This window comes from Ruditapes philippinarum, unplaced genomic scaffold (genome assembly GCF_026571515.1).
Source record: "Ruditapes philippinarum isolate M1 unplaced genomic scaffold, ASM2657151v2 ctg2880_1_1_1_1, whole genome shotgun sequence".
Lineage (NCBI taxonomy): Eukaryota > Metazoa > Mollusca > Bivalvia > Venerida > Veneridae > Ruditapes > Ruditapes philippinarum.
The window spans coordinates 95962-112892 of record NW_026858783.1 but is presented as its reverse complement, the minus strand read 5'-3'; the positions used below and the strand labels follow the sequence as shown (position 1 = coordinate 112892).

The following is a 16931-nucleotide window of genomic DNA, read 5'->3' as shown; positions in this document are numbered from 1 at the left end:
GGAAACAGAGTAATCTTTACATACTTGTTTTGCCGAATACCCTTTAAATTGAAGATCTGATTTCCTTACACTATCATAATCATCTGTATTTTGTATAACTTCCATATAACTTAGATGTAATATACTGTATACTCTTTTCTTTCTTCTTCTTTTTTCTACCAAGCTATAATTTGTGCAAGGGTTTTATTCCTTACGTTTGTGGTTGAGAACTGACATTGTTAATCTTTGTCTATATACATTAAAGTAAAAGCAATACTGAGCAAAATAACTTAATGAGCTTTAATTGTAACAGTATTTGATTTGCATAGTTAGTACAGACCTTCCCATGATGCTTTAGTTATTATGTTAACTGCGCATGCTTAGTAAATATACGTACTCTGCTCTTTGTATTAGCTCTGTGACTAGCTTAATAAGATATTTAAAAACGCAAGTTTGTGTTCTTACCTGCACCAAGAAACATGCTTGATGATTTTAAAAACACTTAAACCATATTAATCATGGAGAGAGGCTAAGAAGTGTTGGACCACCACACTAAATACCATATTCCGGTATAGACCGGACAAAACGCTTGATGATCAAGCTTATCGCCTACCAAAATGCATTTTAAAACGTCTATTTCAACTATTCACATACCATAATGAATGGAAAAATGTTAGAATCAGCCAAGAAAGCGATATTTTGCTACTTAGTGATGATGTATTCGTAACGCATTTTTATATACATATTACATTATATGACATATTTTTGTGCTCTGTGTATATGATGTAAGTTTACTTTAAAGCCTACCTTAACTTGTATCTCAGAGTGAAATATATATTATTTAGCTGGAAATGTCGGACGCTTACCTGGTAGTAAACTAGAAATCATCACTGCCATCAGAATCTATAACATAGTATTTAATAAATTTACAGAAATTAATATGAATCTGGATTTTCATACATAAAAAAACATGACCACTGTGACTTATTTGTCACTTCAGACAAGACAATGTCAATTTGTAAAGGACAATGCTTGCCTTACAGACCTGGATTCCTAGCCAAAAGGTCTTGCATACGTAAGTCAGGAACAAACACTCTATTCGCTAGCTGAACAACATTTCAATGAGAGCAAATACAAGTTTCACTACGGTGTCCGGTTGGGGCCATCGCGGAGCAGACATAACTTAAACAACGAAAATAAAACGAAAACGAAAAAAAAGCGTAAAAATAACGACACCAAAATGGTGAATAAACGATAATATTTCTGTCGACAGTTCACCATTATGGTTTCGTTTTTTTCTGTTTATTGTTTTATTTTATTTATTTAGTTTTGACTTTTGAATATCTAGTAAAAACCGATCCCTCGGAAGCATTAAAAACAACAAAATTACATCAAAATGCCAGAGTCTGAACATAATGACCAATGAAAAAGTGCAACATCTTTCACACCCTCTAGCGCCGGCTTATAATAACAGTCGGCATCTCCTTCAACTCCTACAAATTTCAGATTTTGATGTAATACGAAAGCTAAAATATATAAATTTAAAGTTACACGAGGTATAATGTTAGTTCTTTAGTTCGATACAATTGTAATAAAGGTAAGCCAATAGCGTGGAAGATGTTGTTATCATGTTGAATGTGTCATCGCCGTTTTATGTCGCACTTGTCATTAAATGTTGCAAGGCTGACGCTTTTTAACGGTGGCACAGATCGAGTTGTTATTCGTGAGTTTTTATGTATCTTGTGCACACGAGATACTATGTCTTGGCCATGAATTACAAAGTTGTGTGCACGAGATATTGTGTCGTGGCCACGAGTTACTAAGTCGTGGGAACGAGATAATTAAGTGGTGCGCACGAGATAATATGTCGTTGCTACGAGTCAATAAGTCGTGGAAACGAGATGATTAATGAATAAAAACGGATTAAATCCCTTTTTATCAGCGTATATTTTTAATTTTCTATGCCACCAGAAATTTAGTTAATGTCATCTGCCTATCGAAAATCGAAATTATACGGTATAATATGCATTGTTGTACTAATAAAAGTCGACAAAAAGACAGAATCACGCTCAAAACGGTGGTCAAGCCATCATTTTCTCGAATGATATTGAATAGTTAGCGATTTCGTGGAAATAACCCTCATGAGGGATAACGAAGCTTGTCTTCGCAGCCAATTGCGGCTATTCCCTTTTTCCAGTTTGATTAATTATAAAAAATATATTGGCTAGTATACTTACCGCGTTTGAAATCCTGTTATGTATCCGCCATTGATTTCACAATTCTGCATTACTTATTGCACGAATTGTGCGTTATTTGAACATTCCGGCGTTACTGGATATACACGGTGAAATAGGTACATGTATCAAATAGCCTCTTTTAAATATTTAATACGGAGATACAGCTATGTCATATACAGTGTATTCATTTTGTATATATCCAGCTAGAAATGATTACTGTACCGGTATTGTCCGGAAACTGGTTCCTGCCCAGTAACATTTTGAAAGAGATTAGATATTTGTAGAGGCGCCGGTGGCCGAGTGGTTAAGGTCGTTGACATCAAATCACTTGCCTCACACACCACAGTATATCAAGCTAGCTTATGGAACGTTGGTAGTTCTACTCAGGTGCCCGTCTGTGCCTGAAATAATGTACAGCGGGGAACCTGAGGTTTTCCTTCACCAGTAAAGCTGGGAAGTTGCCATATGATCTATTACTGTGTTGGTGCGACGTTAAACCCATTAAAAAAGAAATTAGTAGATTCTATACCGTTTTGAGTTATTTCAATATATATGTCGTGTTGTTTATTTATAATTGTCTGTCTTCGAGACAAGGGGAAAGTATTAATTAGGAAAAAGATATCAATTTTGAGTAGAATAATGAATCAAAAGCGCATGGATATAATCATGAAGTCGATATGTCTTCGTCATTAATTATAAAGCATTTGAACAATATACCGTTCATTATTATACTATAATGCAAGAACAAAATATATCTATTTCCATTCTAACATGCTAATAAAATAAAGAATTGATAAAAATGTGTTGAACTACATCATGTACATTGAGCGTAAAAGCATTTACCTGACGTCATTTGGTTAATTGACGTCATATATGACATCGTATGACGTGTAAGCTTTCGTTTTTATGTTGTGCATATACCATGTGATAATCATATCTTTTTGACAGGGGAATATTGTGAATCGTATTAGAATTAACATTTGACGCGCATCAATTGACGTATAGATCCAATTCACCATTAATTTTGAGATAATTCAACTGCATATTTTCTAGTGAATTTTCGTTAAGAGATTGTACTTGTATAGTCGTTACGTATATGCCTAGGTCACAAATAAAACGGGCACCGTCCGATTAAACGATTTTTATAAAATCGGCAGATTTTTTTATGTCGTGGACGCCGGGCGATTTTAAATCTGATACCTTGCGTGGTCATGAATGAAACAGTCGTCGGGCGATTTTTGCCGAGTAGATTTTACAGAAAGAATTGAACGGAATCGGCGGTCACCGCCCGATGTCCGTTCGGCGCCTGTACGATTTAAAAGTGAATCGCATGGTTGCCGCGCGGGCGCCGGGCGACAATGACTTTACATTTAATGACATCCTAGATAAATCAGCTAGTTGTAATTATGCCAGCAAAGAAGTCAGCTGCCAAAGCCAAGGGGAAGGCCAAGGAGTTGGTCCGTGTTGTTGACAACGAGTCCCAAAGACCAGTTTCGAGGCCGTAGAAGGCGAAAATCAATCAGACATTCGCATGGACATTGAAGAAAAAATTCATGTTTACTAGTATTCAAAAGAAATTCACAAATATATTTTTGAGGCAATTACAGCTTCTTCAAGCTGAAATTACAACAAACACAGCAGCTCGGTCGCCGGATGACAAAACGATGACCGCCCGGTGCCTGTACATGAATCGTCCGGGTACCGGGCGATAATCGTTTGACTACTTGTCTTTATTCATGCACCGGGCGGGGCCCGGCCGATGTCCGCCCGGACGCCTTTTAAATCGGACGCTGTTTAGTAGAACAAAAAATCGCCCGATCAAAAAAATCATCGCCCGGTCGCCGCCCGGCGACCGAACGATGTCCGCTCGATGATATTTATACTCAGTGACCCCAAAAATTATCGTCCGGCCGCCGTTAGCTTTTAAGTATTACTTAAAACTCGAAGGCGCCCGCCCGATGAGCAAAATTTTCAGCTGCTGCCGTCCGATAGTCAGTGCCGCCGGACAGACGCCGGCCGATATTGCGATTTCTTGGAGAAACAGACGCCGCCCGGCGGCATTTTCTTATTTGTGACCTAGGCTTATGTTGTATGTTTGATATATGTTTTTCTTATTTTCCTAACAACAGTTTTTACTCAATTATCTTGGGAGTTTAAAATGTATTAATCTATATAATTAAAAATATTGTCTCTAGTTTACATATTTCTGTTTTGTTTTATATCAGAAAAAATACATATTTGAAAAAAAATTGTTTGAATTTTTCCTTTGAACGGACGATTGCATGCATGGAATCATTGCGAAATGTAAAAACCTTGAAAACGGTTCTAAATACGAATTAAGTCTAACTGCTGAGCTCAGACTAAAGATGTGCTGAAGGGCATTAATGTTGCCCGGCATTCACCACTAACGTTCAAAAACAGGCTCAAACAAACCGACCCTTCAACATTTCCATTTTTCCTCATTTTGACATTTAATATTATAAACATTCTTAAGTTTAATGAATAATTAAAACTTGACATTTTTTCAACTTACTATCATGAAATTCTGTCTCATACGATATATAGAATAAGCCCTTTGTTGTTTTTTTCGGGGCATTTAGTTATAGGAGAAAATAAAACATTTGCGAAGTGTTATTATCTCTGCACTGACTAATTATGACAGAAGTTCGCCGACGGAAAATGGAATATACATATAACTCATTCAAGGTTTATTATAATTCTAGTCCCAGTCCGAGGGGTAATGCGGGGGAAAGTTTTAGAATTCGACCGATTTTTACCTTTTTTGCACTGTTGCGTTAATGCGATAGCCTTAAGCTTTTTTTCGCGCCATTTAATAATATTTTCGCGCCATATGAGTTAATAATCTTTAAATAGAACTAATGACAGTTATCTCTTCATATGAAATAGTCATTAAATTATGTCAGTTGCAGTTCATTTAGTACGGCTCCAGACGAGAATAATTAACCAGGAATTTGTTGTTTTTTTTTCTTTTTTTTTCCAATAATTTCTTGGTAAGAATTTGTTGTATTTTTCTCTATTTATTATTTATAACTTAACTTTTAAATGAATTTACATATTTCTTTTCCATTCACAAAACGGATACTGTTGATAATGACTTGATTGATTTTATCTATCACATGTAATCTATAATGCCGGACAAATGCTTAGTTAATAGTAACTCTGTTCTAAATATTTGGAGTGTTCTTTCGGATCAGTGTATGGAGCTACTAAGAATTGTTAGACATATGGAGTCGGTAATTTACGGTCAGATTGTCCCTCAAAATTCAATGGAATAGTGGCATGCACACAAACAGGGGGGAATTAGGGGATATATGAAATTTCTGTATGTATAAAGATAGAAATGTCAATTGTGGATCAATACCATTTTGTTTTCAAACGACAGTGTCCCTGTCCGTTCCACTCTTATGAAAAAGTAAAAAATCTCTTTTTGATGGGGTTGTTGTTCTTTTTTGTTGTTTTCTTTTTAAGAAATAGCAAGAAAATAAATTCCTTAAGTAGGGAAATTGTGTCGCATTTCGCCCAAATGGTAGCCCTAAAATACACTATTCCCGTAGAGTGAGACATTGACCATTGATATAATCATAGACAGACACTCGTGGGGACAGATCGGGGCCCCTTAAATCTGGGTCTGACTCCCAAGTGTCTGTGTATTAAACAATAAACTTAAACATTATCAGTATTATTTTCTATCCTTTAAATTACCTTTCAATGCCGTGTACAAGCAGCAGTATTATGAAGGCATGAATAAGAGAATTCAATGATTTATTTTCCTCCTCTGATTTGAAATACATGTATATAAAGGTGCCGTAACATTAACATATGATAAATGTTTGACAAACAAAGTTGTTAAGTGTTTCATATTATTTCAATTTTTTTTTTAGTATAGTTAGTACATATTTTCTTTTTTGGCTTTATTGTCAGTAACACACGCCGTGATTGTTCAAATCTTATCCATTCGATCGAAGTTGCTACGTATGTCCATTCATTATAAATCAAACTAATTTTGGAATTTGTATAAACATTGCAATGGTTTTCAGGTGAGCGACTTAATCTGTGATTGTCCTCTTTATATAGAATATCGTGGAGAATAAATACTGTTATCATGTTATATAAAAACAAATGAGCCGTGTCATGACAAAACTAACATAGTGGGTTTGCGACCAGCATGGATCCTGACCAGCCTGCGCATCTGCGCAGTCTAATCAGGCTATCAGTTTCACTACTTGTAATAGGGTTAATAAGCGAACAGCATGGATCCTGATCAGACTGCGTGGATGCGCATGCTGGTCTGGATCCATGTTGGTCGAAAACGCATTACGTTGGTTTTGTCATGACGCGGCTCAAATCATCTTTATAAATTTATATAAATTCAATCGGTAGTGTAAAAGTGATTCTTGATACAAAGTCAGCACTGGTAGATTATATCAAGGAACACTGCAAAGGTTATACACAACATAGTTACTTTGACATTATGAAAATTAATATAACTGAATGAAATGTAAAAATTAACAAAACAGTCTAAACATGTTTTTATGTGATTGATTTGTTCTTCTTTTTTGTTTTTAACGAAATGAAACATATTTTGACTTTTTTCTATTTATTTAAAAGAAAAAAACATGAAATAATTATATTACTGATAGTCACAAATGTTTTAATAAGCATGTTGCGCCAATATTGTTTAATTGAAAAACGGTTCATATCCGTGACATTGTTTGTTACAAGTAGATTTTTATTTATTCATTTAACATATATTTTTTTCAACATAAAAGTGTTAAATAATCTTTATAGCCACAGAATTCAAATCCTGTGTGTTGTAAGATGTTTTAAGTTACTGTACGGTAAGTTAGCCTAGAAGTATTATTGACAAGATCTTATAAATAAAAGTTGTAACAGAATTTGCATAAAAATAATTATAGTACATGTAAGAAACAAATGTACTTAAAGGAAGTAGAAAGATATTGGTTACCGTTGCACTATATCATTATTTAGCAATTGAACGGCAAATCTTTATATTTCTAAGATTACATAGCCGTTATATCTACTAAGCATTTGTTGTCGTGTTTATGGATACTATAAGGGTAAAATCTAAACTTATGTCATTTTTAAATGTGCATAATACCAATTACTTGCCAGATTATTAATTGTTTTGATATTTGTCATTGTCATTAGTGTTTCGAATTTCTACATTGTAGTCCATCTACAAAATATGGTTTAATAAACATCTATGTAAATTGCATATTAATGAGAAATGATATGAGCCCCGTCACGACAAAACCAATATAATGGGTTTGCGACCAGCATGGATCTAGACCAGCCTGCACATCCGCGCAGTCTGATCAGGATCCATGCTGTTCGCTTACAAATACTATTACAAGTAGATAAGCTGATAGCAAACAGCGTGGATCCTGATCAGACTGCGCAGATGCGCAGGCTGGTCTGGATCAATGCTGGTCGCAAACCAATTATGTTGGTTTTGTCATGACACGGCTCATATTATGTTGTAGAAACAAATTTAGTGGACAATTTCGACATTTTCTATTTCTCTTGGAATATTATCGTGCCTTCCTTTTTCTATTCAGATAGTTAATTGACAGTCTAAATTTGGTTAAAATATTCGTAATGATTAGAATTGCTTGGTCATTTCAATATTAAAGTACATTGATGCAAAGCTTAAATTTATACACTCATTGAGGATTTGTATTTAATAACAAATAAAAACCTTAAAATATTTATACAGTTTTCCATCTGTTCTTTTAATTAATTTATTTAAATTTCATTAGTATTTATACGTGTGTTTCTTTATATATTTCAGAAGTTAAAGATGGTCTCTTTGAATTCTACAAAACAAGACACAGTAAAATTTTCCTGTCGCCTCTTTTTGAAGAGAAAGACACTCCGTTAGCTTCTTTCTATATCAGACCGGAACTGAGCTCAAAAGTCTCAACATCGAACAGAAATGATGAAAAAATACCAGTTGAATCATTATCGGGGTTGTTCAAAACTAAAAATATAGAAAATCGAGAAATATATGTACTCGCTGATGCTGGACTCGGGAAAACTGCATTTTCAAAGTATCTGGCTAACGTGTGGTGTCAAGCTCATTGCCCGGATAAAGACTTAAATGAACTTTTGTTAAAGGATGATGTAGACTGTATGCAAGAATTTGATTTCTTATTCCTAGTCTTATTGCGAGATTCGGACGATTTGTGCTCTATAGATGAGCTCATATTTGAAAAGATTATTTCAAATTTGGGTCTTGAAGAAACGCTTTCCAAAGATATCCTGCTTAAAATTTTGAAGAATGAGAAATGCATAATTATTCTTGATGGACTGGATGAATGGACTCACCCCGACAAGAAATGTTACAAATCGCCCCGATCGATCCCGCACAGAAATTACCGAAAAAAGTGTACAATACTGACAACCACGCGACCATGGAAATTAGGTGTTTTGGATCTAAATTCATGTCAATTAGGAAAAAGGGTAGAACTAACACAACTAAGTGGAGACTCGGCGGTCACACTTATAGGAAGGATATTACAAAGATGGAAGTCTCACCCGAATAAAGATGCATTAGATAGTGACGTCATACAGTTCATAGAGGCAATCAGTCAGAGAGAAAACCACGAACTTGCTTTTGTGCCTCTACTTTTAATATATACAACCTGTTTATGGTGCGAGGGTGTTCAAATAGGTGATTCAAAATGTGATCTTTATATAAATATAGTCGAACTTCTTTTATCGAGAACGATTCAGATCCACGGTGAGCTTCCACAATCACCGGAACTTTCTTCCAGTGACATTCCAGAATGCTTTGCTGAATATGACAACTGTACGAAATACTACTCACTCCTGATGCATATAGGGAAATTAGCTTATTATACATTATTCAATGAAACAAAAGAAAACACGCTAGTATTTGATGGATCAATTGCAAGAAAATATATCGCGCAAGACGAGATTAAATTCACCCTTCACTCAGGAATGTTGTCAGAAAGTACATCTAAAACAGCCAGAAAAAAGTTTAGTAAAGTATCGTTTTCTCACAAAACAGTGCAAGAATTCTTTGCCGCCATATTTATAAGTTCTCAAAGTGACGCTCAGAAAACTGTTGTAGAAAAATGTACAAATGTTCAAGACATCCTGGACATGTCAAAAATTTGTGAATTTATAAGTAAAATGAATGCTGACCTGGTGTGTGCAATATCAAAAGATTTGATGTCTGTGATAAATGAAGACGAGAAAACACGCGGCTATAGAACTAGGACAGGTGTCAAGGGCTTCTACAATACTCCATTGTATAACATACAGAAAATGTTCATGTCGTGTTTACAAGAAATGCCTGAAAGTGAAAATATTCAATTTTGTTTACAAGATTTCTTCATTGAAGAGAAAACCGAGGTGCACAGTAAACAGTTACAACGTTTGTTAAAACAAAATAAAACCAACATAAAATCACTTGAAATAAGCATCATGTCTACTTCCAGCAGTTTACGTGAAATTATAGATTTATTCTCTCTCACAGATCTCAGTCATATACAGAAACTTTTCTATATTGGTGACAGGAAGAAGGAGGAGACTAAGATAAGTCGGATATTGTTTCCCAGTTTACAGTACGTTACTTTGTGGAATGGTACATGGACAAATGATGAAGAAAATCTGAATGAAAACATGGCGCGATGTCAAAACTTACAATATTTATATATAAGATTCTTCACGTTATCTCACAAAATACTGGAAACAATTTTCAATTTTATCTCCGGTCAAAAATCAATGAAAGAGTTAACATTGCACGAGTTAGACTGTAAAGAACATGGCCGCTACCGCCGCCATGATTATAAGAGATGGAACTTGGACTTGTCTCAACATTCAACTCTATCAAAGTTACACTTGCGGTTGTTACCTGGGAGGCTACAATTAAATATATCAACACAGTCATTAGTTAATGTTACGTTGTGGAGCATCAATCTAGATGAAACTTCATTGTTACTGTCACGTAACATGGTGAATATTGAACGTGTGGAGTTGTGGTTTATAGAAATGTCTGCAAGAAGTTTACAGAACTTTATTACCGTGCTTGAAAATCTGCCGCAGTCAGTTACAGTAGTGATGAACTACATTAAACCGGAAACAGAATATGACCGTGTTAGAGAAAATATTCGGAGATCACAAACTTTTCATGTGATACAAGACAGCGGCTGGTGGGGAACATTTGAGTTCAAAACAATAAAACCAAGCAAAGAATAGACAAGAAAAAACATTGTATAATAAACTGAAGAAATGACTTCAATAATTTTAAATGATTAAAACAATTTAAATATGGACACTTAGAAACAAAATGGCGGCTCTACAAACCATAATATAGTCTTTAATAAGGACATACATGTATGTCCGTTTTCAATTATAAATTAAGTGACAATTGATTATAAATAAACAGATTTAATTAATAGAAATAATTCAAAGAAGTTTTTACGGAATTTAATGGATATAAAAGTTGGATTAGGATATGGAAATATTTCACAGGTAAGTGATTTTATATTGAATGTTTTTTTCTGTCTTTTTTTTTAATATACAATTGCATTTGTAAGAACTGAAATAGATTATTAACAGTGAACAATAATCTGTTATTAACTTTTACTTGAAAATAAATTTGATATAAATAAATCAACTTTTTAATTAATATTTTTACCATGAATATTTTTGTTCCTGAAATAGATTTTGTATATAAAAAAGTACTTTTTAAACATAGGCTATATACATTTTATTACTTTAAAAATTAAGATTGTTTTTCTTTTCTTATTTTTGGAAATATTGTTCTTGTTAGATTTTTATCTTTTTGTAACATTAATTGCCAGACTCTTTAAATTATTAATTAATTAAGTGTCTCCTTTAATAACATTAAATGCTGACCTGTCAACTAGTTTTCTTAAAGGTTTAATATTTAGTATTTGCCATGAAACATTGTGCAGTGAACGCTATTAAGTGATAAAGTTTATACCAGTATAGACTTGGGGTTTTAATTGGCCAGGTATGGGGGTAATAGGTTTTAGCTTTTCCATATGAGCCGTGTCACGACAAAACCAACATAGTGCGTTTGCGACCAGCATGGATCCAGACCAGCGAACAGCATGGATCCTGATCAGACTGCGCGAATGCGCAGGTTGGTCTGGATCCATGCTGGTCGCAAACCCATTATGTTGGTTTTGTCATGACACGGCTCATATATGTATTATATATAGTAAAAATAAAAATAATCTGATACTCTAAAAGCGTTAAGTCTAAAGCTAAGATATTTTACATGGAATATTGTCCAGACAACTCCTTGTATGACTATGTCAAACTAATAGTGAGCCCTAGGGTCTAAACTGACCCAGCCTAGTGGCGAGAGGGGGGGGCAATTTTTTTCTTTTTTTTTCTTATGATTAAAATGTCATCTTTTCTAAATCGATCAATACTAAAGCTATTAAAATGTACCTTAGCCTAAGGTACTTTGCATTAAACATTGTCTAGTTTACCTCTACCAAGTATGTTTAAATTATAGTCCTGGGGTCAATGTTTGAAAAACGGGGGAGGGGGGTCTTAGATTTTCCTTAAATGTATATGGGTAACATTTTAGATATTCTCCCCTTATACAATGAAGGTTTAATCTTAAATATTTGTCGAGACTCATACTCTAGTTGAAATCAGTCAAGTTTGTTACATTTTAGCTGTTGGATTAAAGGGGGGATTCATTAAAGGTCATAGATTTTTTATTTACACGTATAACTTTACAGATCATTTCAATTCACAAGGGCCTAAAGCTTAGGTGTTTTGCATGAAACATAGTCTAGTGTTCCTCAAATAAGTTTATACAAATTATAGTTTGGGGGCAAAATTTCCCTGGTTTGCATTGGGGATGTAGATTGTCTTAATATGTATGTAGTCAAGCCAAAATTGATACCTTATTCTCTAAAATCATAAGGATAAAGCTTAGATATTTAATTTGCATGAAATATTGTTTTGTGGACCACTATTAAGTTTGTTCAAATTGTAGTCCTGGAGGTCTCAATTGAACCAGCCGAAAGTGGTCTTAGATTTTTTTTATTTTACATACGCGTATGCATTTTTATAGTTAAGACTAAAATAATCAACTTCTATAAATCCATCGAGACTTAAGCTTTTGAACTATTGGCATGAACTATTGTCTTGTGAATTCTAGCAAGTTCAAATTATAGAATCCGGGTCGATATTGGCCCCAATCTAAGGGTCATCGATTTTCCTTAAATGTTTATAAATGAACCTTTCCAAACGACCATTGCTATTTTAATACTTTAGCAACCCTTAAAGTGGCTCCACTGAGGACTTTTTGTCATGATGGGACTGAAAATATTTTTTCCAGATAAATTTACTATTTGATGTAGGTTAAGACTACTAATCTTTGTGCAAAATTTCAGATCATTGGCGCACTTCGTCTTTCCAGAATAATTATTCAAATTTTGAAAAAATGACCCAAAATGAAAAGTGTTTAAACGCTTTTCACTCAAATCAGTCTAAAAAAAGCATAAAAATTACGATTTTCAATTTATTTCAAAGTATTATTCTTAACTTATAATCTTTGCATATATTTCTGTTTAAAGTGCCCCATCTGATTTATGTAAGAAATTCAAATTATGTTTTTTATCCTTTTAAACCTCAGTGGAGTCCCTTTAACTTCTATAGCAACTAATGACATACTAACTACCATTTACTTTTCATAGCAACCTCTGTTTTCAAATATATTTCAGATGCAAATATGAACTTTGTGATTAATTATCAGCTTAAGATAAGAATTAATATCTGCTTTTCATTCATAACTTGCAAAAATAATTGCTCCATGTCAGTTAGAGTCTTTATAATCAGGTGAGCGACATAAGGGTCATCATGACCCTCTTGTTCACAAACATTTGACTACATTAGAATGAAACATTGTTCTGCAAAATTTCCCCATTAATAAGATATGCGTTAATCTTGTGTCTTATTTCTCGTTTCAGCGGCCTTAGATCAACAAAGATCTTTGTGATGCAGAATTAGGATTGTGTAGTTATAGATTATTTCGAACAACAAAAATAAAATACCATGTTCCTTTGTTGACAAGGTAAGCCTTAAATTATATTTATGATTGACAGATCAATTAAATCCAATAAAGATAGTAAAATAAAATATCGAAGACAGCTTCCATGCAAAAGACAATTGCTTCTTTCAACAAATTTATAAACGGACGATTTTTAGGGAAATTGTTGAAAAATATAATAAATTTTACGCCAAGTTTTGTAAGCCGAGTTTCAGTACCATCTGAGTTTAATACCTCTTAAACAAAGCATTTACTAGTTATCTTACGAAAGGTCCGTGGTTCTACTAGTATATCAGCTTAAGCCAAATAGTTAAATTCACTTAGCTGACAACAGGCATTGGTTCTACTCAAATGTCAGCTATTATGCCCACCTGGTTTACAGCAGGCCCGAGGTTTATACTGTGATGTCATGACATGCCTATATTTTTACTCAATTGGCCGGCTGTACTCGGATATCATCTCGTGCCTCTTAAACGGATGTCAAAAAGTTTAATTCATATGACTGAAAAAAGACGGTGGTTCTTCTTAGATATCAGCTCGTGACTAAATGATTAAATTCAGTTGGTTGTGGTTCTACTCGGATACCAGCTTATGCTTAAAAAAATCAATTCAGCTGGCTTGGGGAAGGTGTATTTTTCCAATTCAGTTCCTTCACGGAAGGTCTGAGGTTCCTCTCTGAACTTGTCAGCTCATGCCTATATTATTCCCCTTAAGTTGACTGACTCTACTCAGATAGTCCAGTTCATACCTAAATAATTCAATTCAGTTTGCATACAGATGGTCCGTAGTTCTACTTGTATTCCAGCTAATATGCAAAAAAATTCATTTCAGCTGGCCGGCGGAAGATGTAGTATTTAATTCAATTTACTTACGGAAGGTTTGTGGTTCTACTCATATGTCAGGTCGTGGACATATAATGATCCATATAGAGGGCAATTTCAGTATATTCTATCCATATTTCTATCTCTTTATGGCAACTATGTTTACAAATGAAGGAGACTTATACAGTAGGGTGAACGTTTCGGTTGTCAAAAATAGCGTTTTTCGTGCGTCCGTTTTTCGTGTAACGTGCGTGCGTATAGCGTGCAACGTGCGTTTGCTGAAACGCTTTCTCAAGCGTGTATCGTTTTCAAGCGTTTAACGTTTTTCGTTTTCCGTGTATCGTTTTTTTTCGTTTATCGTGCGTCTGAAAGCGTGCGTTTTCTTATTTAGCGTGCGTCTGCGTTCGTCTAAGTACCGTGTTTTTGCGTCTGTTACTATTTCAGAAGTAAAAAGAATATCTTAGATAGATATATTATGTAAATTTCTTGTTTTTTAAACATGTAAGAGATGCTCTGTGTCCCTGTCAAAGAATAGAAATATTATATAAAGAAGTATTATTGTGATGTTTACATTAAAGTTTTAAAGTTTGTGACCTCGCGGTGAATACTGGTCAGATTTCTACATGCTTTACGCCGAAGATTAATTAGTTTTAATCCTAGTTTACATACGCATATAAGATTTAGTTACTAATTAATTGCAACATTTTTGATATTAAATTCAGCAAAAACGTGTTTATATGCGTACCAATATATATTAGATATGAGGTTCGTCAGACATCAAATGATGGTAATCAGACTCGCACCCCACCCCCTTTACAAGTTCATCTCCTGACTTTTCATCAAAGACTTCCGAACCCAATCCGAATCCTATTTTAGGGTGATTAATTATTTTAGACAGTTCCTCCCTATTTTTCTTGACAGATTTATATTGATATGTAACAGCCTGGCAGAGACTCGAACCCCTGACACTCGGAATACCATTCCGCGGCTCTTGAGTTCCTCCGAGCTATTCGGCCGCTTACAACGTTTTACTTGTTAAAATACTGAATCGTTATAAACCTACTGTGTATGCAAATATTTCTTCGAATTTCCCAGGGTTACTTAATTAGCATTGTGATTTAATTTCTACCTGGGCTATACAAATGTTATATCAGTCACAGGCTGAGAAAAAAGTGAATCCTGACATGGACTCGAACCCGTGACCCTCTAAATACCGTACCGCGCTGTACGACATTTGTTAATAGTTTCATTATTTGTACATGTATAGTGAAAACATTTTACTAATCATACATTGTACTATTTCTATATTTTTGTACAAATAAAAATTGCTATATTTTTTTCTAGATAAATTCTATGGTGGCTAAAATATACCATGATGTACTTTTTAGACATGTAATCACAACAGACAGGCTAAGCCACCCTTTACAAAATTCCCCTATCTGTCAGCTCATTATCAAAGCATAGACTACTATTTTTGTATGTGGCCTGGGCTTTTAAAGCCCTTTATTAAATTGTTTCAAGATCTGTCTGACAGTCATATTGATGTATTGTTATTACTTGTGATATTTAATAAATATATGTTTTGTTAAATAATGATACCTTGATTAGGGATTTCTATGAATTTCAACCAGTCCAATCAAACAAAGAGAATACAATGATATAGCAATATTCCTATTATGTACAATAAAAAACAGTTACAATTATTATTTTAGCAATCTTAATAAAATTGTCAATCCTTCCCGTCCCTAGATTTGCCACTACTTGCCAGCTATTTCCACTGAAAAGGGTGGCATAAGTGTAAAAAAGGTGGCATTAACTGGAAAATGACAAAATTCCACTCTTTTTCCACTGTAGTGGCAAAATTGCCACCAAATGCCACTATCCTTTGGTGGCATTTAGGTGGCATTGAGTGGAAATTTGAACATAGACTTTTTTTATGGTGGCAAAAGGGTGGAAATTGGTGAAAAATGAAACTTAATTTATTTTGAAGGTGGAAAATGAGTGGCTTTTAGTGGAAAAGTGAAACTCTAACTATTTTCTGGGTGGCAAAATAGTGGAAAAAAACTTAGAAAATTTTGTGAATAACTTTTAGTCGAAAAGGGAAACTCTTAAACAATTTTCTGGGTTGTATAAAATTGGTGGAAAAAACTGAGAAATCTAATAATTGTGCATTGCAGGGTTTTAAGATTTATTTAAGTCAAAGCTCCAAACTGAAAAAAAATCTGTTTATAGTTTGTACTCTACCAAAGCATCAAGTGAACTTTTTATCAAAAATATAATTTATTGAAGTTGAACAGTTAGAAATTTTATCAGAAACTCATATTTCTTAAACATACTAGAATGCCATGAACACAATTCTGATACAAAAGTCACTGCCTCACAGTAACGTATGATAATTCCAGCTGTAATGTAGCAGGAAAAGACACAGAAATTGGACGTCTAAAATCACTTTTCCAGGCGTTAAACACATATAATTATGATCAGGAAAAATTAGAAAAGTATGGGGTTACTTAACTTCCCATTTTTTATGGCAGTACTTTTCTTTAGGGATGTAAAGTTTGACTTTCAAGTCAAAATGTTTATGTTCCATTCTATGCTTGTAAAATAAAATTACGGCTTTTAAAGTGTACTTTGTTCTTTTTTATAATCTGTACATTAATTAAATAGTTGAAATGTTCTTCTATGCCCAGAAAATGCATATCTCTGCATAAAGTTTGTTGCTTCTTCTATGATATTTAATGTCAATCTTGAATAAAGTTTGACTTTTGTCTTTTCTTCTAATTG

General features: G+C 34.0%; 1 protein-coding gene across 1 annotated transcript in view; it reads left to right on the top strand.

Annotated features, from left to right (window-relative positions):
- LOC132754269 (uncharacterized) overlaps positions 1-16931 on the top strand; it is an 88003-nt gene that overhangs the window by 58120 nt on the left and 12952 nt on the right. The window contains exons 6-7 of the mRNA XM_060744885.1: positions 8050-10760; positions 13247-13350. Of these exons, the coding sequence (XP_060600868.1) occupies positions 8050-10484 (2435 nt within the window). The 3' untranslated portion in view covers positions 10485-10760; positions 13247-13350. The remainder of the gene's footprint in view (positions 1-8049; positions 10761-13246; positions 13351-16931) is intronic.